The 25,750-nt window shown below is 36.1% G+C and overlaps 1 protein-coding gene and 1 long non-coding RNA gene across 2 annotated transcripts; one reads left to right on the top strand and one right to left on the bottom strand.

The window, feature by feature from the left end:
* The first annotated feature begins 248 nt into the window (after positions 1-248).
* Positions 249-1,983, top strand: LOC115921793. The gene is made up of 2 exons (XR_004063118.1): positions 249-435; positions 1,469-1,983. It is a non-coding gene; the product is annotated as an uncharacterized LOC115921793 (long non-coding RNA).
* An 11,954-nt stretch (positions 1,984-13,937) lies between these two features.
* Positions 13,938-16,075, bottom strand: LOC115921794. Its single transcript, XM_030980006.1, has 2 exons — positions 15,953-16,075; positions 13,938-15,670 (listed from the first exon to the last, which is right to left on the bottom strand). The coding sequence occupies exon 2, from the start codon at positions 15,647-15,649 to the stop codon at positions 14,885-14,887; it is 765 nt and encodes a 254-aa protein (XP_030835866.1). The 5' UTR covers positions 15,650-15,670; positions 15,953-16,075; the 3' UTR covers positions 13,938-14,884.
* Positions 16,076-25,750: the final 9,675 nt, after the last annotated feature.

The raw sequence follows: 25,750 nt of genomic DNA on the forward strand, positions 1-25,750 counted from the left end.
CAATACCGACGTTACCAACAATGTCCTAGGCACTTTTTTCGTAACGGCGGTAATTCTAGCATTTTACACAAATTTAGCAAGATATTTTCTCAGAAAGTTTCATCTTATTAGGAAGGTACAACCCCTCATGAACATATGTAGAAAGAATGACGATTAAATCGGTCGGTAAATATAAGAAAACAATTAATTTACCGCGAAAATCGGGCGCGATGTCCTTCGTAATTTGGTAACGTCGGTGTAAAAATACGGTGTTTGAGATATAAACCAGCCCGCTAGCTTCAGTTTTCGGTGTTAAAATGACCTGCTAGTTATTCACGAATGCGCAGAACATGTTTTTTGCCGGACTGCGACGACCTACCCCTACACTGCAACCACAAACGTGAGAATGTCCATATAACGTCGGGCAGCCATTTTCGCCCGTCAGCGCCCAAATTGGTAGGTAATTTGTTTTTAAAGTTATTTTTATGGCCTGAATTATTATCATAGACAATGAAATTCCAGTTTGTTTAAATGTAATTCCGTTTAAAATTGTGTTATTTATAGCTTAAAACGGTTTCAAAACCATCACGTGTGAGTGAATATTTTACTGTTGTCCCACATACATATGTGTTATAACGAAACATGCAAAATCAATGCCGGACTTTTCCCCTTAAAAAGCTAATTTCTTAGACAGAAATTGAATTTTGTTATAAGAATCCCGTAAATAATGATATTCATGATGTTCCTACACCTCAGATTTTTTCTGACAAGTGTTAAATTAATTAATATTATTTATATGGTGCAATTAATTGTCATTGAACAATGATGGCTAAGCCTAACGAAAAACACAAGTTATTGAACATTGTTTCCTTTAAGTTAGGAAGTTCAATATGAGACCCGAAATACCAACATTTTGGGCAAAAAAGGGGGTTGGGGTTGAGATAGAGAAGAATAGGCTAAAGGGGGAGGGCACCCCCCCCCCCCGATTCAATTAATATTGGATACATAATAATGTAATGAGCCTTTTTTTTTTTAATATAATTTTTTTTTCTTTTTTTTTTCATAAATTAAATAATCATTGATCTGGCTCCCCCTTCCCCCTCATCCAAAGGTTGAAGTGAGGGATAAGGGGTTTCAACACCTTCCCCCTCCAAATAATGATAAATAACAAATATAATTTTTTAACAAAAATTTATAATTCAACACAAATATTATAAATATTAACAACCAATAATAATACCTACTTTTATTTTGGCATGCAACGAGCCAAAAGTGAGGATGGTGCCTCCCTATCCATCTTGCAATCCTCTGTCTAGTTGTTCCATCCTTAATTCTTACAATTTGATTTTACAACAGATCTAGAAGTACTTGATAATTGCAAACACAACACACGTTTGAAATGAAAAATCACAGAAACAATTTACAGTTTTGTTTTATTTTTATCTCATTAAATATTCTTTACTCATTGGTTTTTATGCATATTTATTAGATTGCTGCATCCATTTCATTCATGGCTCCTCTACCTCCCTTGAGGATTCAGCTCCGGCAGAGAGAGATCAAGAGAGCAGACAAAATGACCAGTCATCGAAACCTTCCTGGAAAACAAAGATCTTTCCAATCTAATCACTATTTTGAAGAAGATATAAAGTTGATCATTGATATATACCTCTTGTATGAATACTGTTTTTTAATTTACTGATCAAGGGATGAAATATATTTCAGATGACATTTGATGTAGTCTGTCATTTTTCAATGAGTATAAGAGGACAGTTACTCTAATATCATACGGATGTTACTCGGACATGATGTCCGTGTAACATTGGTAACTGGAGGTGTTGAGGTGAATATAGACCATAAATCTTGCAGGTTTCCTTTCAATTGTGTTATCATCTCATTAAATATGTTTCATGCATCAATTAATTAGCACATTTCTTGGAATGTAGCCAAGATTTTCTATGCAAGAGAAAAGATTACCCTTTAGAAAAAAAACATGATCTGAAAATTGCTAGTTCCTCATTTGTTTCATGTTTATAAATTGATATAATGTTGCTGTGTTCAAGTTTTAAGTATTCTAAACTATTGCTCCCATCATCTAAATATTTTCCACACACAAAAAAGTGGAGTACAGACTGTGACAAAGTTTCAGATCAGAAAATAAATGAGCAAGTAAAAAAAAGATGTCCTTGTAACGTTGGTTTTTTGGTGTGTCTGTTTTTTCATTTTAAATGAAAGTGTGCGAAGGAATACACACAATTCCAGTGGAATCTATTGAAGAAAATAGCATAAAATGCTAATCATGTCTGGTACCTTTAAAATACAGTATCTTAACATTTAACAATATCGAATACAGGTACAAATTACTTAAGCTACTTGAAATAGTTGATGAGATAGCCACCTGTCAGTGACCTCGCTGGGTGGTGTAATCCCTTATAGCCGAACTAGTACAGACTGCCTTTAATGTCCACCGCAAACGATGTGTGGTTATCCTAGCGTAAGGCTGCGTCAGCGAGTGGTGTGGCTTTTGACGCACCGTGTATAAGTGACGTAGTACAATAAGTGATGCACACTGCACAGTTCAAACCAAAGACGTTTTGGCATATGGGCTTTTTATTTTTGTTAATCCACAGTAAAGATTCGATGGATATATAACGCAATCAAAATGACGCCTCGTGTGCAGCTGCATAATGTTAACGATGCACGTTCCAGCGGAATCGCTTTGCACTCAATTTCTTATATTGACCTTATTCTTTACGTCAACCTTTGACGCAACTCTCTAGGCCTATACCAAACTGTAAATTTAACGTGTGACGTTATGCGCTAGAACATTGCTGTTGGTCTGGTCTCACCAATATCTTAATGCGATCTCATGGCTTTTGTATGATATCTTTTACAATTATGTTCTATAAAATTATGTATACAATTATAATCGCAATATGTTCTGAATCATGTAGACTACAAACCTAAACCCTGTGTTGTGTTTACGCTGTGGTTCAAAATCGGGTTGAACAATAAGGAAGTCACTTTGAGATCTAAACCTTCCTTTATCAAAGTGATCTCATTATCATGGGTGGGGTTGAACCGAATGAATAGAGAACGGTCCAATGAGTTAGCATTTGTGCATTTATTGAAAAATATAATACGAAATATTAAAATTATAATACTATATAATGTAATTGATCTACATAAAGTGTGGCAACTTGAATACAAATAGGACACAGAATAACTGAAAAATTGAAAGTATGAAGGTAAATCATATAAAAAAATCAAGAAAAAATACATAGGTTATAACTATCATAACTTATGCATGAACGCTCGAGTTGATAGCAGCCATGAAGGGGGAAGGGGGGGGGGGGGGGCATACGACGCTGTTATTGGAGTTTTTTTTTTTAAATCGCAGTGTCGACTATTTCAGGAGGAGTGGCGGGGGACAAGTCCCCGAGGGGGGGGGGGGGGGGGGGGGGGACGTCCACGTGATATTTAGAAATTCGCTCAACGAAAATAACAAATATTGTTATAGCCTCAGACACAAGTAAGAGATATGGAGAAAATGAGAAAAGTTATGGTTACTAAAATAAGATCTGGATATGCCTATTTTTTTCTTTTTCCCAATTATAGTTTTTTTAAATGCATACTTTCGTACAAGAAACCCATTTTATTCCCGCTCAGTTGCTTAGTGACCTTACAATTTTCTGTAAAATCTATATAATGTCTGGAAAATAAATTATAGGCGTACTTTCAATACGATTGTTATCATCAGCTAATTATTCAGTTTTGTTTTGTTTATAGAATAGAGTTCATCAACTAGTATTACCATACTAAAATTGGGGACTGCATATCTGTTCATTATGTTGGGTACCAACACATGTTAACAATTATGGACTGTTCTATTGTCTTCATGTTGGGTCCCTTGACAATAATGATAATAATAATAAAGATAGATTTATTGAGCGCATAATAAACCGAAGTTTCTCTATGCGCTTTACAAAGTAAAAACAAATCAAGTACAAGTATATTCAAATAGTTACAAATTAAGAACGAAATATAAAGACCTAAAGCTAAAGACATGTAGAGAATTCATGGCGAGCAAAGTTAATACAAATAGCAAATACTTATGATAAATCAATTAGAGTAGCATATTCAATTATAATACATAGATGAAAAGTAATGTCCAAAAATTACAAACGAAACAGGTAAGTTTTAAGAAGGGTCTTGAAAGTCTGTCGTGTGGGAGCTTGACGGACATGCAGAGGGAGCGAATTCCAGAGAGTTGGGGCAGCCACTTCAAAAGCCCTGTTGCCATAGAAATGAGTTGAGTGACGAGGAACTTGCAGGAGGTGCTGGGCTGAAGATCTGAGTGTGCGTGTAGGAACATAAGGTGAAATCATATCTGAGATGTAGGCAGGACTCATGTCGTTCTTGGCTTTGAAAGTGATGAGCAGGATTTTGAAGATTATTCTCTTTTCGATTGGGAGCCAGTGAAGATCATGAAGAAGGTGTAAAGTATCGTGTCTGCGTGGGGCTCTTGAGATGATTGTGTATTCATCATATCCCCCTAATGTTCTATTTCAAGTTTTTGTTGATCTTATTCTAAATCATAAAAATCATTATTTGTTGACAACTATTATTATGTACTTTGATTGTATTTTGAGTCGTTACAGATAATTGGGGTTGAACCCCCTTCAGTTTTTTGTATGGGTGTATTTTGGAGCAACCCCCCCCCCCTTCCCCTTTGTAATTTTTTTTTTTTTTTTTTTAAATTATGCTGATGGCTGATCTAAAAAAGGTGATATTATACCCTCCCCCCCCCCCATGGAGCAAAATGTCAAATGTTCAAATTTTGAGACCCCCCCCCCCCCCCCCGCTTATTCAGCGGCTGGCTGAGTCGTTGCGATTTTGGGACCCCCTCCCCCCCCCCCCAATGCGTGCATGACATTTCACAAATTCTTTTATGAACTTTGAAGAATTCATAATCATTGATTTTTATATAAATAGTTTATCAAATTCACATTTTTCATGATTTAACAGAACAAAATTACTCTATATCAGAGCATCCACACAGAAACGTACATGTATCAATATAACTTGGATGCTGGTGTGAGGAAATAAGATTCTTCGGGGGGAAATGGGAAATTTATATTATCAATATTTATTTTAAAAAATTAGTGGATAGTGAGGCAATGGCGTCACAGACTCTGATTTTCAAAGTTTTTCATGGCATTAAAAATTCATACCTTTCGATTTTGCTCAAACCCTATTGAAAGTAATTTTTTTTTTGGATCGGACTTGCCTTCAATAATTGCCATGTAGGCCCCCCGGGGGTAGGCCCTCGTAAAAGGGAGGCTTGCTGGAACCCCTGGAACGCTCCGTAGGAGTGGAGAGTGTGTACTGTTAAATGCAAAATCGTAACAGAATCCAGGGAATTGAACAATTATAATTAAAATGCTTTCAGCGGTAAAAACTAAAAAGGTCTGCAATACCCGTCCACTTTACTGAACAATTAACAATTAAAGATCTGTTGCTGACTTTCCAATGCTATTAATTCGTAACGCTTGAGTAAAGACTAGTTTCCCGTATGCGCGTCTGATTCTCGGGCTGATTCTACTCTGCAGCTCTGGTAAGAAAATGATTTATTACTCACTCTCATATTTCAAAGTAAACAAAATACATGTGGGATATGGTATTGAATGGATTGATTGTTTGACAATCCCAGTAATAACTTTGATGCTGTAAACATAACATGTCAAGGAACAATCTGTTCTGCTGTTTGGACGAGTGCCGTATCATAGTCCCAGTCGCTGAAATTGGTGTATCGTTTCATGGTGTCTGAGCTGAGCTGAATGTCTTGCAATGCCAATGGCAATGCTAATGCCAATGGATATGGATTGATGATGTGTTGCTCGTTAGATCTGTGCTGGTCCTTATATTTGAAATACATCTATGTCGTAGGTGATGTGCTGTGGAAAATGTCTTCTTCTTCTTCTTCTTCTTCTTCTTCTTCTTCTTCTTCTTCTTCTTCTTCTTCTTCTTCTTCTTCTTCTTCTTCTTCTTCTTCTTCTTCTTCTTCTTCTTCTTCTTCTTCTTCTTCTTCTTCTTCTTCTTCTTCTTCTTCTTCTTCTTCTTCTTCTTCTTCTTCTTCTTCTTCTTCTTCTTCTTCTTCTTCTTCTTCTTCTTCTTCTTCTTCTTCTTCTTCTTCTTCTTCTTCTTCTTCTTCTTCTTCTTCTTCTTCTTCTTCTTCTTCTTCTTCTTCTTCTTCTTCTTCTTCTTCTTCTTCTTCTTCTTCTTCTTCTTCTTCTTCTTCTTCTTCTTCTTCTTCTTCTTCTTCTTCTTCTTCTTCTTCTTCTTCTTCTTCTTCTTCTTCTTCTTCTTCTTCTTCTTCTTCTTCTTCTTCTTCTTCTTCTTCTTCTTCTTCTTCTTCTTCTTCTTCTTCTTCTTCTTCTTCTTCTTCTTCTTCTTCTTCTTCTTCTTCTTCTTCTTCTTCTTCTTCTTCTTCTTCTTCTTCTTCTTCTTCTTCTTCTTCTTCTTCTTCTTCTTCTTCTTCTTCTTCTTCTTCTTCTTCTTCTTCTTCTTCTTCTTCTTCTTCTTCTTCTTCTTCTTCTTCTTCTTCTTCTTCTTCTTCTTCTTCTTCTTCTTCTTCTTCTTCTTCTTCTTCTTCTTCTTCTTCTTCTTCTTCTTCTTCTTCTTCTTCTTCTTCTTCTTCTTCTTCTTCTTCTTCTTCTTCTTCTTCTTCTTCTTCTTCTTCTTCTTCTTCTTCTTCTTCTTCTTCTTCTTCTTCTTCTTCTTCTTCTTCTTCTTCTTCTTCTTCTTCTTCTTCTTCTTCTTCTTCTTCTTCTTCTTCTTCTTCTTCTTCTTCTTCTTCTTCTATATACATGTAAGTACAGGCCACCATCGGGTGTATTCTTCAGTTACAGTAGATCTACAGCCGGCCACCGTCGCGTCGGGTGTACAGTAGGGGCGGGCGCTGGTCCGAGAATGAGGATCATCCTCATAAACAAGGATATCCTCATAAACGCAGACAAAATGCGTCAAAAATGGACCGTCTGCATTTTCGAAGACGTTTTTTTTCATCGGCGCTCTGCGGGTTTCGGGTTACCAAACCGCCCACTGGCGGTGCGAAAAATGGATTCCGTGTGGGAATATAACCCTAGTTCACCGTCTACCTTTATGGGTTGTCCGTCTTCCCAAGGATTTAGTGCTCATAATGTGAAAGTCTCTGTACAAAGTCAATGTAAAATACTTCAAGAAAATCATTGGGGTATCCTTTTTTCGCATCGCCAATGCGCTGATCAAAAAAATGAAACGTCTGTGAAAATGCAGACGATCCTCATTTTTGAGGACGCATCGGTCTGCGTATGTGAAGACGATCCTCTCTCTCACATGGTGCACCAGCAAGCCTACTGAATAACATTATTTATAACATGTTTTAGCGGTGGATCTAAGATTCTTCATTGGTGGGGAGGGGGAAGGAAATACAATTCAACAATAACATTGTTTTAAAATTGTTAAAACATCTCTGGAAGGGGTACAAAAAGGGTCGTAAATAAAATTCAGAGGTACATTTTCATTTGTTATCACTTGGTATTTATGTTTCTAAAAGGGGAGGATCGGGCTGGTTGTGCGGCTTGTGCCACATAAATCTGCCTTTGATGTGTATCTCCAAATTTCAATAATATAATTGAGGTGCTTTTAGTTCATTTCATTTCATTTCATTTATTGCCACAGATTCATAAAAGACAATGTAAATTACAATCAAATATAAAAGTATTACAACAAAAGATGAACCTGCAGAGGGGGTGATCAAAAACCACAGAGGTTTATCGGGGATCATCCCCTGCTTAAAATTACAATATAAAAATACAATAGTTTTTTTTTAATTAAACAATAACACATACATGTACAAAACATATATAGATATTACATGCAAATCTATGCGTGGGGTGAGTAGTAGTGGGTTGGTGGTACCAAGAAATACAATATAAAGAGGAAATGAATGATATACAGGAAAGAAATATTGAGAACAATAGAAAGAAACACCGTACAAACTATATCTTAAGAGTTGGATACGAGATCAAATATTGTTTCAACTTTGACTTGAAAGAATAAAGTGATGAGCAGCTGACAATATCATTGGGAAGTAAATTCCATAGTGATGGTCCACTAAAATAAATGTTCCTTTGAAGAAAAGTTGTTTTAACAGAGGGCAAATGAAATTTATTTGAACTTCTTGTTTCATAAGAGTGAATTTCAGCATTAACAATGAACATCTCATTAAAAATACATGGTAGCTGATTTTTCTTGAAAAGAAACATAAATTGAGCAAGTTGCATATAATATAGAGATTTCACATTCAAAATATTCAGGCGTTTATACAAGGGTGCAGTATGTGCAAGATAAGTAGAGTTTGTTATTGCACGAACAGCCTTTTTCTGTAAAATCTGCAAACGGTTCATTAAGGTAATTAAACATCCACCCCAAGCTAAGACAGCATATGAAAAATGTGGCAAGATTAGAGTATTGTATAAATTCATTAATATTTTTTTGGGGAGCAGTTTATTTACACTATAAATAACTCCCAGTACACTGGCAATTTTTGAAGATATGTAACTGACATGACTTTTCCAAGTAAGGTACTCATCTATGTAAACTCCTAAAAATTTAGTTGAATTAACTCTGGTGAGCAACACATTATCAAATTTTACATTCAATTCATTAAAATCACCTCCAACCTTTCTTCTCCTGAATACAATATAATTAGTTTTTTTCATATTAACAACAAGTTTATTAGCAGTGAACCATTTGCAAACTCTACTCAGTTCTTGGTTTAAAACCTCATTTAAATTTTGCACAGTTTTACCTGATAATAATATATTGGTGTCATCAGCAAATAAAACAAAATTAAGCTTGTCAGACACAAAGTGAAGATCATTTATAAACAACAAAAACAATAAAGGACCAAGAACACTGCCTTGGGGTACTCCTGTTGAAAGGATCTGTGATTGAGAACAAACATTATTAAATTTAACAAACTGTTTCCTATTCAAAAGGTAATTTTCGAACCATTTGAGAGGAGTTCCCCTTATGCCATAAAATGATAGCTTTTGTAACAAAATAGAATGGTTAATACAGTCGAACGCTTTAGATAAATCAAGGAATATACCAACTGGAATTAGCTTATTTTCCAATGCCTGAGTAACAAGATTTAAAAATTCAATTATAGCCATGGATGTTGAGTGTTTTTCACGAAATCCAAATTGTTTAGCATATAAAATATCATTCTTATTCAAGTAGTTAATGAGACGTTTGTAGACCAATTTTTCTAATATTTTTGAAAAGATTGGCAAGATAGAAATAGGTCGATAATTTTCTATTTTTTCTTTACAGAGATTCTTATAAAGGGGTATTACTTTTGCTAACTTTAATTGATCTGGAAGTCGTCCTGAAATAAAAGACTCATTAAAAATATGACAAAGGTGTTTGGCATAAACATGTATAGTTTTCTTAACAATCTCTGGTTCAATATCATCATGTCCGGCACTTTTATTTGCTTTAAAACTACGAACAATCTCGACAATTTCTCCCTCAGTAATAGGTTTTAAGAAAAAAGAATTGGAATAATTACCTTGTAAAAAACAATTAAAGTCATTTATGGAAGAGCATTGATTGCCTAGTGAGGCTCCAATAGAAACAAAATAGTCATTGAACAACTCTGTAATTCTTATATGGGCAATTCCACGGTAACGGAATTACATTTCAGAGAAATTTGGGCTCTATTTTGATATACTGTAGACAGGTGGTTAGACCTAGGTGATTATTTATCTTTTTATTCTTTCTGTCTTATGCACCTGTTAGCGAATCAAATTTAAAAAAATTATTTTTCAACATTCGGAACACCCCAGGACCAAAAGTGTGTCGGTAACGGAATTACGGCAGAAAAATCAGGTTATTTTTTACACTAACTTTGAAAAGATTTCGTCTGAAATCTGCAGCCAATTGGGGGTGAAGTAATGCTAATAAAGGGAGCTTATATTGTTGACTGTCCCATGGCAAGATTTTTTTTTGGTGAAGTTGTCATGGTTTATCTATGCCGAATGGTTTTATGAAAGAAGGTAGCGGTAACGGAATTACATTAATGGTAACGGAATTACGTCTTCTGAAATAAGCTTGAAAAAAGGTGATTTTGTAAACATTATTTAGGCTTAAATTGTTGTTTAATTGTTTCAGGGGTTGCAATAATTGATTTAAACTACAAAGCAATTCATATGTGCACTTCATTTCTAAAAACTGTTGAAAAACGTGTCTTTTATATTGTTAAATAGCAAGTAAATATGACATTTCTGAGCAAATATTGGTGTGTAGTGATTAAATTTATGTCAATATGTGTTATCATATACTAGTTTACAACTAATTTTAATTTGGTTTAGTTTGCAAGTAGGAACATCACACAAAGTATGACAAACTACATATATTATAGCCCATTTGGCGGTAACGGAATTACACATATACAGATCACTTTTGTGACCATACATGACAAACTGGTTGTGAAGTCGCCAAGACCAATTTATAGAAACAGGTCAATAAACTCCACAGTATTCAATAGGAAACAAAGGATATTCAATTGTTTTATTGACTATTGTGAGGGCCTATTAACCTAGCAAATACCACATGCAATACATTATTTCAAAGCTTATTTTATGCAGGTTTGATCAAAATCGATTGAAAATTGCAACATTACAACCTGTTCGTCGTGGATGGTTACATTTAAGCATTCAAACAATTCCAAAACACTTAAGTGATACTAATAACACTGCCTACACCCAACACAGGGATCTTGGTGTAAATTAAAAACAAAACACATGAATATTTATTTATAATGATTTCAGTCCATAAAGCCAACCACCAAAATCTAAACTAATTATATAAAGAGAGCTTAATATAGCTATCATTTTGTCAACAGCGTTTCAATAATATTTCACACCAGAATTTGTAAATCATTCCCCTATCTCATATTTCTGTCGAGCCAATTTTTCAACCTGCTGAGCCAATTTTGCGACATTAATGGTAGAGCCTTAGAGGGAGTACTGGTTATCGTTCTTTTAAAATTAATTACAAACCTTGTCAGATGATTCCATACTACAATTTCAATCCACAAAAGCTAGCACCCGATTCAAAACTAATTAATTAAGATAACGTCATCAACAGAGTTGCAATAAAATGTCAAACCTTGTAAATCATTACGCCAATTCAATAAATTGTTATCATTCTTTAATAGTTGGTTATTATTCTTTTAAAATTAATTACATACTTGATCAGTGTTCTTGAATTTGTTACAACATGTAACAAACTTGACCATTGTCATCATTCTTCATTCCAAACAGTTATATTTTCTCTGAGCGTTAGCGATCTAGTCAAAGGCGCCCTGCCATCCCCCCCCCCCTCCCCTTATGTTTAATACGTAGAGTATGGAAATTAACCGTCTGCAAGAGGGCTAGTCTGCTATGGTCGTAGCCATCTACATGTAACTTCTAATAAAATACATGTTTTTTGATAGATTAGACCTTCCCCTTCAACCTCCACCTTGTCATTTGTTAACGTATTTGCTCTGAGCGCTAGCGGACCTGTACAGTAAGTTACCCTGACACCTTCCCTCAGTCCCATATGTTTTACGTGTTACGAGTCGGCAAAGTAACCGTCTGCAACGGGACTAGTCCGGTACCTGCCAAAGCTTTTTTACTTTTTATTAAATATTTTTCGCTAGATTAGACTTTGCTTTTTCAACCTCCACCTACATATAGTCATCGGCAAAGGTATTTTGTCTGTGTGCTAGCGGACTGATTCAGAGTCACCCCTCCCCCCCCCCCCCCCTCCAATGGCCCCATCCATATAACGAAAGTGTCCGTCTGCAAGAAGACTAGTCCACTATGGTCTTTTATAGCCATCTAACTTTTAATGAATTATCCTTTTTTTGTTTTACATGTATTGTAGACCTTGCTTTCCAACCTCCGCCTAGCTGTTCTTTAGGGTGTTTTCGTGGGGTATTTTCTTTGAGTGCTAGCGGACATCGTCAAAGTCACACTGCCCCCCCCCCCCTTTCCCTTTACAAGTCCCATATGTATAATACGTAGAGTAGGGAAATTCACAGTCTGCAAGAGGGCTAGTGCGCTATGGTCTTAGCTTTCTAACTTCTAATGAAATTTTTCTTTCTTTTTTTGATAGATTAGATTAGATGAGATCAGTGAAGAATAAAAATCAGAAAAGGCACTGTTTAAAATCGCCATAGGTGAAATAATATGAAGTATTTCCATGCTTAAATCAAAAGGTTTCATAAGAGATGTTGGTACAATTTTAATTGCAAGTTCAGAGTGAATGAAAATAAACACATCTAAAATTCCCAGCCTAGTTTGTAGTCTTTATGCAAATTTGAAAAAAGTTTTTAAAAAACATTCATTGAATTTATTGAAGCCAGATCCTTAGTCTTTAGTTAGACAGTTAATATAATAAGCCACTACTTAAAAAAAAGGGGCAAAATCCATTAAAAATGTTGTAACACAGCATACATTATATGTACATGAGGCAGCAGGTCCATCTCTTGAAAAACGAACCACTCATTACTAATGCTGCTATCCCTTGTAATTATGTTACCAATGTAATTCCGTTACCATGTAATTCCGTTACCAGTGTTTTGATAGGAAAATAAGTAGATACTTCTGAAATTAATGTTTAGGGCTGTTGGTAGGTAGATAAAGGAAGAGAATTTGCAACTTCAAAAAAAAGAAGTAAGAAATAACTTTGTGAGTAAAACTTCTTTCAAATTTTGGTAACGGAATTACGCCATTTTAAGGGTAAAATTGAAAAATCTCTCACACAAAAACTTTTTTCATTTTTTGAAAATAATTTGCAAATCTTGATTCCTATTTGTGATGTTGTTCAATTAGGAATAAATATAGAGGAATAAGTTTTAAATACATTGCTCCACTGAATTTTAAGAAATTAAATCATGATCATGTGATTGTGGCCCCCAAAATAGCCCCAACTTCAAATAAATTTTTCAGAAAAACCGTAAAAGATATTTCAAAACGGTTTTCAGTTCCGTCACAAGTGATTTCTTGACTACATGGAAAATGTTAAATTATTGAAGTTGGATCAAATTAAGAATTTGGTGATTTTCCTCTTTCCCATACGGAATTGCCCATATTGTCATAAATTTTGTCACCTTCATTTAAAATAAATTCCGGACGGACACCCTGGGGTTTCCTCCTTATTATTTCATTAATGTACTTCCAAGTCTTTTGCATATTGCCTCTCACGGACTGAAACTTATTTAAATAATATTCTTTTTTCACATATCTTATATCTTTATTCAGCTTATTCCGAAATGTTTTAAAATTACGTTCTCTCTCTAGTGATGGTTTGGAAAGATATTTTTTATACAATCTATTCTTCTTTTTACACCGTTTTTTAATTTCGTTTGTAATCCATAGTTTAACACTTTTCCTTTCCTTAATTGTAATCTTTTTAAGTGGAAAACAGGAATCATATATGTTTTTAAAAGCATTCATGAATAGATTATACTTCATATCAACATCAGATGTATTATACATATTTTGAAAATTCAAGGTACTGAAATTTCTATTAAATAATTGAAAACCAGAGTCAGTTATATTGCGTTTATAAAATACTCTTTCGGAATTCACTGGTTTATTCCAAGAGAGAGTGGCAAATATAGGTAAATGGTCTGTTATATCAGTCAATAGAATACCAATTTTTAAAAATTCATGTACTGTATTTGAAAAAATATTATCGATAAGAGTTGCACTTTCCTTAGTAATTCTAGTCGGATTATAAATAATTGGGAAAAAACAATGAGATGCCATTAGTTCGGCAAAGTCATTTACATAAAGGCACACATCCATTTTCATTAAATCAATATTGTAATCGCCCATAAGATAACAGTCTTTATTTTCTTTTTGGAGGTTGGATAACACTGTATAGATATCATTGATGAACATTCCAACCGATTGATTAGGCGGTCTATACATAGCTCCGATTAAAATATTTTTGTCACTCTCTCTTGGAATTTCAATAAAGATCATCTCATATTGTTTGTTTACCACAGTAAGATCAGAACGATGAAAATATTTTAAATTATCGTGTATCAGAATTCCTACACCTCCTCCACGACCTTCAACTCTGCCACAGTTTACATAAGAATAATTTGGAGGAACAAATAATGAAAAATTTTCATCCTGATTTATCCAAGTTTCAGTTAGACCTATCACATCAAATGTGACTGACAGAGAAGTTATATAATCAAATATATTTTCATAATTCTTCCTTAGGCTACGACAGTTAAAATGTATAAATGATAATGAAGTCTTTGAGTCAACTTCATTCATAAACTCATTGAATTGATCTTCTAGAAGGTATGGTGTACTATCCTCTTTGCAGAAATCAGATAAAGGCATTAGAGAAAGTACCACCCACTATACATGTATATTACAGCTATATAAATAATGGTTAAAAAATGTACCAACCACAAGAATAGGTTATGGCATACAAGATTGATACATGTACCACTACTACAACAATAATAAACAACACCCCACAGTATCTTCAACAGCTAAGAGGCAGAACAACGAAAAAAATTACAAAAAATTACAAAAATTACACACAGCCAAGGAATTATAAAAAGGTCTTTATAAAAAAGATTAAAATATTTTACTTAAGTTAATAAAAAATAAAGTCTCATTGACAAAGACTAGGATACATTAGATTCATACAACTATGTACACAATAACAAATATAAATCAGTATGAAAAATACAGCAAGTGAAATGTCGCTGTCATGAATCTTGACACTATCATAATCAGTGAAAAAAATAAACATATTACTGGCAAGTGAGGAAAGAGAACTACCACACAAGTTTCGGGAGAGTGTTTAGAAAGTCAATGTTTGGGATAAGTCGTCTTACAGACTCACCATGAGTGGATGGAACATTCGCAAATACCTTCCCATCCATAGTCCAGCAGGTTGTGACTCTATCGCTCTTCTGGGTAGCAATTAGCAAACTGTGTCTATAGCGGGTAAGGTCCTCATGAACTGAGATTTTTGATTTCTTAAGTTTCTTTTTCTCCTTCAAGATTTCTCTCTTTTTTTTGTGGGAAGTAAGCTTAACGATGATTGGACGCGCTTTCGGTCCACCTGGCTTGCCCACACGATGCGAGCGGTCGATGTCAGAAGACCGAAGCTCGACTCCTAGTTGCTTTACCATGATGTCAATCACGACATCATCGGTGATCTCACCTGCACTTTCAGGAGAACCAAAAACTCTGATGTTGTTTCTCCTAGAGTACTGCTTCAGCTCCTCAAGTTCCCCGTCCAGGCGACCGATGGTGTCTTGCTGCTTAGTCAGCTCAACATTGAGATGATCAACCTCTTTCCTTTTCTGCTCGACAGCAGAGTGCAGATCCAAAATAGTTCCAGCATTCTGCTCAATCCTTTCAAGAAGTTGCTCCTTCACTCCTGCCAGTATCTTGTCGATCACCTTGTTGACAACGCCTTGGAATATCGTAAGAAGTTCATCGTTTTGAAGCAGATCAACAAGTTGTTCAGCACTGATGAGAGGTTGAGATGGCTGGGCCTGGGTTTGTGCTTTAGGCTTAGCTCGAGTATTCATTGCTGATTGTCTATAAAAACTCTAATAGAAAACGAGGTAAATTTAATGTAGCGAGACGTTTGATGAGAAGGATGATGAAAAATATATTGCACAGCGGAAGTAAAAGTAATCAGATTCCGGCACAGGTCAGGTGAGTTCGCATGAAATGAGTCGATGGCGATGTACATGTAGGCATGTACACACACGCAAACAGAAAATGTAAATGACCGCACGCAACAATTGGTAGATGGGACTGTACTATAGTCCAAGTCTCACAGAAGCAACACGTCTCAAAATACAAATAGTTACAGTATCATAAATTACCTCTTATGAGCACAAACCCAGCGCTTTAAAAGATCCAGTGACAGTAGAAGAGGGTTCCAAATGAGTTTACATGGCTAAAAAGAAATAGTTCCAGGTAAAAAAGGTAAAAGTGATTGGCAAGATTCAAATCACGCACGATGAGAGGCCTTCAAAATCACTGTAGAGTTCACCTCACTTTGGAGTTGACTGAGGATGCTAACAGCCCCCCCTCTGGCCTTTCATGAACTTTTCAAATTTACATTGGTCAACCACTGGAAGAAATTTGGACTGCCAAGGGAAACCGATCCACTTCAAAAATACATTCTACACTCTATGGAGAAATATCTTTATTTGAACGAAATGGGAGAGTGAGAGAAAGAGTTGAGCTTCGTTCAGATATGACACGGCAAAAGAGAGAGAGAGAGAGAAAAAAGTAAATTTAAAAAAAAAGTTTCCCATCATAGTAAAGTTCTTCAGTTATAATTACCTTTCATTATATCTGAAAAATAATCTAATTTGGTATATACTCAAGAGTTGATATTGTGCCGAAATGCACTAGAAGGCAGAAAGTCAAAGGCAGAATTTTAGTAAGGAATACAAAATTGGGTGTCCTAAATAGAACAGAGTTGAAATTGAATGAAATGGATTAAAAAGAATTGGCATCTCCCCTCCCCCCCCCCCCAACAAAAAGGGGTTTAGATATACAGTTACAAATGAATTAAAATGTAATTGTTTTCTCAAGATACTGTTCGATATGTTGTCAAGAATGTCAACAACCTCCTCTCTCCCTCAAAAGAGAATGTCATTATTCCCTAAATGGAACAAAATAATTAGAAAAGTTCCTGCATGTCTGGATCTTACATTTGTCAGAATTTGTGTCTCTTGTAAAAAAAAGTATGTCTATGTGGTTGAAATTAAAATGCATTTAGCTAATGCCGATTTTCCTTTCAATCTGAATCTGAAATGGAAATATATAATTTATTTATCGATAGGGAAGATGATTGATACTGCTTTCTAACTGGCTTCTATCGGAGTCACACCGATGAAAATACCTATTGAATTTTCCTTATGTAAACAAAGGTGAAACCGCAGTTTCCCCCGTCGCTTTCTCACTGCCGGTGAAATTCACTCGCTGTGGCGAGCCCTTGCCGGAAGTGAAGATTTATTGCGTAATTATTAAGCCCGCGCTCCATTTAGCTAGCATGCAGCATGTTCAACCATAAGTCAACAAACACAGCTGGTTACGATAAAGCGCGCGGATACTGCGAACTTTGACCATTTTAATCGCTGTTTTAATCGCCTTTTTCTCCCGAACATTTCTAACTGCCGTTTCATCGGTGTCACACCGATAGAATGAGAATTTCTCCTGCTCTTGAGCAGGAGAATTTAATCGCCTATTTCTCTTCTTTTCATCGGCTATTTAATCGCCTTTTTCTCCTCTGTTGCTTTCTAACTGGCCGTTTCATCGGATGCGTCCGGATGCATCCGATGAAAATCAGTGCAGTTAGAAAAGGGTATGAGAGTAAAGAGCATTGATATTCCCTTTCAGCTAGACTCGATGTTAGACCCAATCTTTCATCAATACTGCCCTCTTTTGTTAACCATGCATTCAGGGTCCTGTATGAGCTCCCTGCATTATTCGCAGGGCTGAGGTTAGTAGTCCATAAATGCTCGCAGTGCATGCTGGACAGGCTGAGAAAAGATAACTTGTTATACACATCTACACACAGTACATTCATGTATTGCTGTACCTGAAATACATTCCTTTTGGTATACTCTATCCTACTCTCTGCCATCTCAATGCCTTTTTTTTTTCTCTCTCTCTCTCTCTCTCTCTCTGTGCCCCCCCCCTCCCCTCTCCCCTATTTCTATCCTCTCTCTTTCTCTTTCCCCTCTCTCTCTCCCTCTTTCTGCCTGTCTGCCTGTTTATCTCTCTAACTCTGTCTGTCAGAATGTCTCTCTCTCACTCTCTCTCTTTCTCTCTTTTTCTCTCTTTTTCTCTTTTTCTCTCTTTTTCTCTCTATTTCTCTCCCCTCGCTCTCACTCCCTCCCTCTGCCTGTCTGCCTGTGTCTTTCTTTCTCTCTTTCTCTGTTACTCTCTCCCCTCCTCTCTCCCCACTTCTCCCCCTCTGTCTGTCTGTTTGTCTGTCTGTCTCTCTCTCTCCATCTCAGTCTTTCTCTCTTTCTCTTTTTAACTCTCTCCCCTCCTCTCTCCCTCTGTCTGTCTGTTTGTCTGTCTCTCTCTCTCTCTCTCTATCTCAGTCTTTCTCTCTTTCTCTGTTTAACTCTCTCCCCTCCTCTCTCCCTCTGTCTGTCTGTTTGTCTGTCTGTCTCTCTCTCTCCATCTCAGTCTTTCTCTCTTTCTCTGTTTAACTCTCTCCCCTCCTCTCTCCCCTCCTCTCTCCCTCTGTCTGTCTGTTTGTCTGTCTGTCTCTCTCTCTCTCCATCTCAGTCTTTCTCTCTTTCTCTGTTTAACTCTCTCCCCTCCTCTCTCCCCACCTCTCTCCCTCTGTCTGTCTGTTTGTCTGTCTGTCTCTCTCTCTCCATCTCAGTCTTTCTCTCTTTCTCTGTTTAACTCTCTCCCCTCCTCTCTCCCCTCCTCTCTCTCTCTGTCTGTCTGTTTGTCTCTCTGTCTCTCTCTCTCCATCTCAGTCTTTCTCTCTTTCTCTGAGATGCATAACATTATCATTCTTTGGTCTTGGTGTGTCCACATCTCATTCTATTTGACTTTTCTAAAGTAATACCTGTACCTGGTTTTGATCTTGTTTCAATTCAAACCAAGTGAGTATGAAGGGTTAGTTACATTTTTACAATGTGATATATTACAGATAGTGAGAGATTGAAAAGACTTACACAAAATAAGTGAAACATTAAACAAGAATTTTGCTCTATAGACTGGTAGTCGCCCAATAATCTGAAGAAAAACAAAACAAAACACATCTCCCCCCATGTTTCATTCTTAAAGGTACTACATGTATGTCCCATTTGCAGGCCCCAAAAATGAAAAGGTGAAATTCCAATGGCATTTGAAAGATAATACTAATTTAGAACTTCCCTAAAAAAGGTTGGGCTTGAAAATGTCTTTAAATGGGAAAATAATGACTATTAGTTGTCAAATCGACTTAGGAGCTATAGAGCCTATAAGTAATAGTCTTGATTTTCAGACCATTGTACCGAATGGTCATACGTGGTATGCTACGCAAAGATTCAATCAGTTTAATTTTGGCCATCACAAGAAATGGGTTATTGATGTAGACAAATGCTCATGTACCCTCTACAGCTCATTTTATGTATGTTATTACCAAAGAAGAAAAATATCCAGTCAGTCACTCAATAGTGTTTGACAGTGAAGTCTAGCAAGTAAATGGGTTTCCTTGCATAATTTGAATATTAGGACAATGCTAACGTTTAAATTTCACAGATAGAACATACATGACATATTCATAATTCCTGCAAAGTTCTACAGAGGGGACATACAGTGTAGTACCTTTAAGAGAGTGAATTTGTGTGTGTTTTCTAGCAAGAACTCCTAAATGTGATATGGTGCACTGCAATTTAATGATAGTGTGGGAGTAATTATTCCTTCTTTTTTCTTCAAATAGATGATCATATTTGAGACATTCTACTTGTAAGCTTCCTATTTATACATTCTTGAATTGCAATACAATATCCCTGCACATGAAAGGGCCCCTAGAATGCATGTACTTGATGATAAACCATACCATTATTCAAACCACATTTCAGCATCACGTTTTGAAGCTATTTAAAGGTCCATGATGCTTGCGCTCGCTTACACTGTAGTAGGAATTTGATATTTTGTTTGTGTGGAATTATTCATGAATAATGCATTTTGGTGCAACTAATAAGCGATGTATAGCCACTGTTGATAAAACACTAGTCTCAGGCACAGACTCCATTTTGACATGTAAATATAATACTCTAAAGCCTTGAGCCTAGTCGAGCTTTGTCAGTCTATGGCAGTGTCAAATAAGAGCAAGACCAGCTATAGCACACTGTCTATGAAATGCACTAGTCCATGGAGTCTGTGTAGTCTTGTAGTTCATACCTCGAGATATGCATTACATGTACTGTACATGTGTATGACTGTCTAGGGTTTGTGCATGTAAAGTTTCAAAAACAACAAAACAACAACAAACAAACAAAACACTACACTTTAAAGTCAATGAAGTGCATGTCCATGAGTTTGATCAGCGTCAATGAACCTTATCATACATTGATGCTTGATCCATGTTTGGTCCTGAACACACCTTTTACACCAACGAGCCTGGCACCAGACTGACCACATTGCCTGCTAAGGCCGATAATTAGTTTGGTCCTTTTAACACCCCTTTCACATCAATGAGTCTGGCCCAAGATTGACCATTAAGGCTAATAATTGGTCGGTTTAGAGTCCCCTTTGAAGCAGTTATAGCAGTATGTCTGAGGTAATACACTGTTAATAGAATTATTGCTTGGTACCAATGTTGTTATCCTCATCATATTCATTCATGCACACAATGTGTGCACCATCTCCACTCCATGAGGTACAGGTATACTGTATCTCTCCCATTATATTAATTTATATTATGATGGCTTACACCATGTATATACACATGTAATACATTGTAAATCTTCAGTTTTTCCTGGGTGGGGAGTGGCAAATGTAGTGTGTGTTTTGCTTTAAAGGTTGTTGTAGGGGTCAAATTCAAGACCTTCACATTCTTAACAAGCACTCAACAATGCGGTATGTCCTGAAAGACAGACTTCAGTAAACGTGTATCATTTTATCAAATCACCAAGAAGATTTGTGTGTGTGTGTAATTGAGTTTTTACAGACATGTATCAATCAGATATGATTATTTACGTCTGGGACCGACCTTTAAAGCACCATCCGAAAAACGTGACTCAGTTTTGAACCTGTGTCCTCGGCCGAATCATTTTGTAACTTCAATTTTTAGCTGGATTACAGGCGTATGATGCCACAACGCTCTGTTAAAGGTACTATGTCCCTTTTGCAGCCAACCTCAAATTCTGTAGAACTTTGCAGGAATTATGAATATGTCATGTATGTCCTATCTGTGAAATTTAAACGTTAGCAGTGTCCCCATATTCAAATTATGCAAGGAAACCCGTTTACTTGCTAGACTTTACTGTCAGACACTATTGAGTGACTGACTGGCTTTTTTCTTCTTTGGTAATAACATACATGAAAAGAGCTGTAGAGGGTACATGAGCATTTGTCTACATCAATAACCCACTTCTTGTGATGGCCAAGATTAAACTGATTAAATCTTTGCGCGGCATAAAACGTATGACCATTCGGTACAATTGTCTGAAAATCAAGACTATTACTTTTGGGCTCTATAGCCCTAAAGTCGATTTGACAACTAATAGTCGTTATTTTCCCACTTGAAGACATTTTCAAGCCCCACCTTTTTTAGGGAAGTTCTAAATTAGTATTATCTTTCAAATGCAGTTGGAATTTAACTTTTTCATTTTTTTGGCCTGCAAATGGGACATAGTACCTTTAAATGGGGAGCCTTTTCACACCATGCTCTCATCACATAATCTATCTCCTAGGTATCTCCTAGCTTACAATGACAGGGTCCGGGGATGTGATTTATATTATCCATGCAGAAGATATGCATTCTATGCGTTTCTTTTATAGCTCACACTTAAATTGTCATCATGAAAGCCCCTGCCTTCAGCTAGAATATTGAATCTTTGATTAACACGCACATTTCTCTCTCTGAATGATTATTTGTTGATGATGTGATAAGTCAAAATATGCTGTATATCCCTTGAAATGTCTGTATGCATGCTCAGCTCAAATTCTTGAAATGTTTCTTGAGAAAATGATTATAGTGTGAACTTGTTTAAAGCTAATCTTGAGCTGTGGTATCGGCAACGTATGGCACGAGAACATGGCTATAATTCATTCTGAAATGTTTATCCTGCAGTAGATTGATTGTTTGAACCAGTAAATTAAAAACAACCTTACAAAAATTGCTGGAAATCATCTTCAATAAAAACCACAACTCTCATTTGCACATGGTGTCTGGGTACCTTGATTTCCTTATCTTTCTATGCTCATTACTCAGCCCCTATACATTTTCCACCGAAATCGTTAGGCACCTGTCATTTATTTGTAATCTTGAACATTTTGTTGGATTCTGTGAGAATTTATTTTCTATCATTACCAGAACTCAAGCTTATCTTTAAATCCCATCTGCACTAGTTTGGCCAGGAAGGATTAGACCTCTCTGCAAGGTCACTGACAGGTGATTATCTCATCAAATCAGCTCCCAATTAACATCAGAAAAAGAGGATCATGGGGGACTAAAGGGCACCGCTTAGGCATTGTTTGCTTTAGAGAGGGCGCAAGAAGCTATAAGTAGTACAGTGGGGCTTTAATGAAGGTAATGTCATAACTCTGATGCAGTCCATCAAGCTGTGTTAATGGGGTGGAACAGATGGCTCTTTTAATTCTACCAAGGATTCTCTGCTACTTATACCAAGTTTGACCTGAGAGCTAGGGCCAAGAAAAGATGGTTCAAAATTGCAAGCTTGAGAAACTCAATTTCATTCTAATTAAAGATATAGACCATGCAGCAGTGGTAAAATTGCGGTTTGAGGTTTTTGGGGTGCAAAATATCTGTTCAATATTGTTTAAATATTGCCTTCAGAGGATTAGATGGCGATACTTCAACCTAAATTCACAAAAAGCAGAAATATATGCCCAAATGTTCAATGTTGAAGTACATTCGCGATATCTATCCAGGATGTATCGATATGATTATTTACCAAATATATCAATTAGAAGGCGGTTTCTCAGCAAAATTTTTATCATCACATATTAGTCAAAACATATATTCGTTCAGATGATTGGTGATAAGAGCTTCCATATCATTTTTGAGAGGGGGGGGGGGGGGGGGGGTTCCAAAACTGGTCTATACCTTTAAGGAGAAGGTTGAGCTCTATATGTGAACAATAATTGCTGGTCGAAAGCATATTTCCACATTTCATGTTTCAATTTTACATGTTTCAATTTTGGATTTTGGACCCCCCTGATGGTAAGAACCGTGCAGCAGTAAAATATCAGAGGAGTGTTTCACAAAGACTAAGATCGACTTCAGCAGGCCATTCATGGCACTGGTTGCTCTCACCATTATGATCTTTAGATAATATTTTTTCCTTCAATAATGAACTATAAAAAAATGTAAATTCTGTAGGTTTGTGACCATGATTTGTATGTCCCTTGAGAGACCAGTCAGTAAATGGTGAGAGAAAACAGTGGCATGAACGGCCTACCATATTTAAGTCCAACTTAAGTCGATCTTAGTCTTTGTGAAACACTCCCCAGGTTTTGGGACTGATAGGTAAAAGGACAATTCAGCCCTTGTCATAAGTTCATTTATATAAAAGCAGAAAAATAAGATAAAAATAATAGATAAAGTTTGAAATAAATAGGATCAATAATAAGAAAGACACGAATGTATGAAAAATGAGATTGCTTAGTCTATGTGAATCTCAAATTGGCAGTTTGGTCCCTAGATTGTGACGTCATGTACACAAATATTATTAATTTCAATTTTTCTCCTAAGTGCTTTCTCCCTTGGGCCACTACTCATACATGTATATCATGGATTGCATATTATTATAGTTCCTCTAAAGAGAAATGACCCTCCTGAATCATTTTTTTTAAAATTGAAATTTAAGTCATTTTTTGGAAAGTTATCCGCCACTATCGATTTAGCCAATTTGAAGGACCTATAGTGATTATAACTTTTAAAAAATCACATCTTTCTCATTTCTCCTCTGATTTCATTCAACCTTTCAACAGTCTACTTATCTGATTTTTCTGCTTTTCTCTAGAGTACTGTAGTTTGCTATCAAGATTAGATTTCCCTTTAAAGGTATAGTATGTCGCATTTGCAGGCCCAAAAAATGAAAAGGTTAAATTCCAACGGCATTTGAAAGATAAAAGGCCTATTAATTTAGAACTCCCCCCCCAAAAAAAATGGGCTGGAGAATGTCTTTAAGTGAGAAAATAATGACCATTAGTTGTCAAATTGACTTTAGTAATAGTCTGATTTTCAGACCCTTGTACTGAATGTTTTACGTTTTGTGCTGCACAAAGATTCAATCAGTTTAATTTTGGCCATCACAAGAAGTGGGTTATTGATGTAGACAAATGCTCATGTACCCTTTTCAGCTCATGTTCTGTATGTTATTACCAAAGAAAAAAAAGAAGTCAGTCATTCACTCAATAGTGTCTGACAGTGAAGTCTATAAAGTAAACAGGTTTCCTTGCCTAATTATAATATTAGGACACTGCTAACATTTAAATTTAACAGATAGGATGTACATGACATATTCATAATTCCTGCAAAGTTCTACAGAATTTGATGTTGGCTTCAAATGAGATATATAGTACCTTTAAGCCATACATTTTTGGAGATTTTGAAAAAACCCTTCTTTTTATTGGGTATTATGACGCTGCTAACGTTTAATAGGACGTTAGATAGGACATACATGTACATGACATATTCATAATTCCTGCAAAGTTCTAGAGAATTTGATGTTGGCTGCAAATGGGACCTTTAAAGTAAATACATTTTTGGAGATTTTGAAAAAAAGCCTTCTTTTCATTAGGGTATGATGATACAATCAACACCTCAGGACCTGATTTGGAAGGTGTGAAGCATAGTCATGAAGTGTGATCCCATCAGGACTCAGATTACATTGGCTTTGAACATCAAAGAACCTCCTGTAATTCCGCCGTCATGAAAGGAAAACATCTTTCGTGGCTAGGATTATTAGGAGGACTGCCTTTGCCCAGTATTTCAGTCGAGGACAGAGATATGCCCTTCATAGTAATTGTTTTGTAACAATTACCCTTCTTTTATGGTTTGGGCACAATAACATTCTATTGATTACCCACCCCCCCCCCCCCCCCCGCCGAAAGAAAAATGATTAAATTTTTTTTTAATCTGATGCAGGAGATGAAAGGACAAACCATTCTGCTACATGTACAATTAACACTCTGTCTACTTTTGGCGACATACACAATTTATGTTATTGCATTTCATGTCAGAAATTTAAAAACAAAAAATACATTGAGCATTAGAATCCTTCAATTGGCAATATTTTGATTGGTTCATAATCACTCTCTGAAATATTTCAATCAATACTGAATGAACGCCATTAAACTATTACCAACAACAACAACAACAACACTTCAATACAAAATTGCATGTGTCACTGGAGCAAGTGTCACTCATGCAACATATTTAAAAAAGTGTCCCAGCAGATGCATTAAGGACTTTTGCACTTCATTGCCTGTGAATAATAATAATGATAATATGAAAAATTGATATAGCGCTTGTGACATAACAGTTTCAAAGCGCTGAGAATGACCCTTTAAAATATTATATGAAGAACTGCACTTATACCATTTGAAAGTCAATTAGACCTGATGCAAGATGACATGCATGTCATAAATGAATTCAAGGGCAAATCAGAACCAGTTTACTCCATTTTCACTCATCCTGAATAATTCACCTATAGTACTCGTAATCCAGGCTGCTAGAAAGAGAGAGAGAGAGAGAGAGAAAAAAAAAGAGCAAGAGAGAGAGAGAGAGCAAGGGAGAGGGAGGGAGAGAGAGAGAGAGAGAGAGAGAGAGAGAGAGAGAGAGAGAGAAAGAAAGAGAGAGAGAGAGGGGGAGGGGTGCAAGAAAGAGACAGGTGGACAGAAAAACACTTGAAAGATGCTTTCCATAAAATGAAGATGGATTGATGGGTTTGATAGATGATGAG

Source organism: Strongylocentrotus purpuratus, unplaced genomic scaffold, assembly GCF_000002235.5.
Source record: "Strongylocentrotus purpuratus isolate Spur 01 unplaced genomic scaffold, Spur_5.0 spur5_scaffold_10, whole genome shotgun sequence".
Classification (NCBI taxonomy): Eukaryota; Metazoa; Echinodermata; class Echinoidea; order Camarodonta; family Strongylocentrotidae; genus Strongylocentrotus; species Strongylocentrotus purpuratus.

Bases quoted from the DNA above. Each gene is read 5' to 3' on its own strand.
- LOC115921794 (XM_030980006.1), bottom strand. From the start codon at position 15,649: ATGAATACTCGAGCTAAGCCTAAAGCACAAACCCAGGCCCAGCCATCT.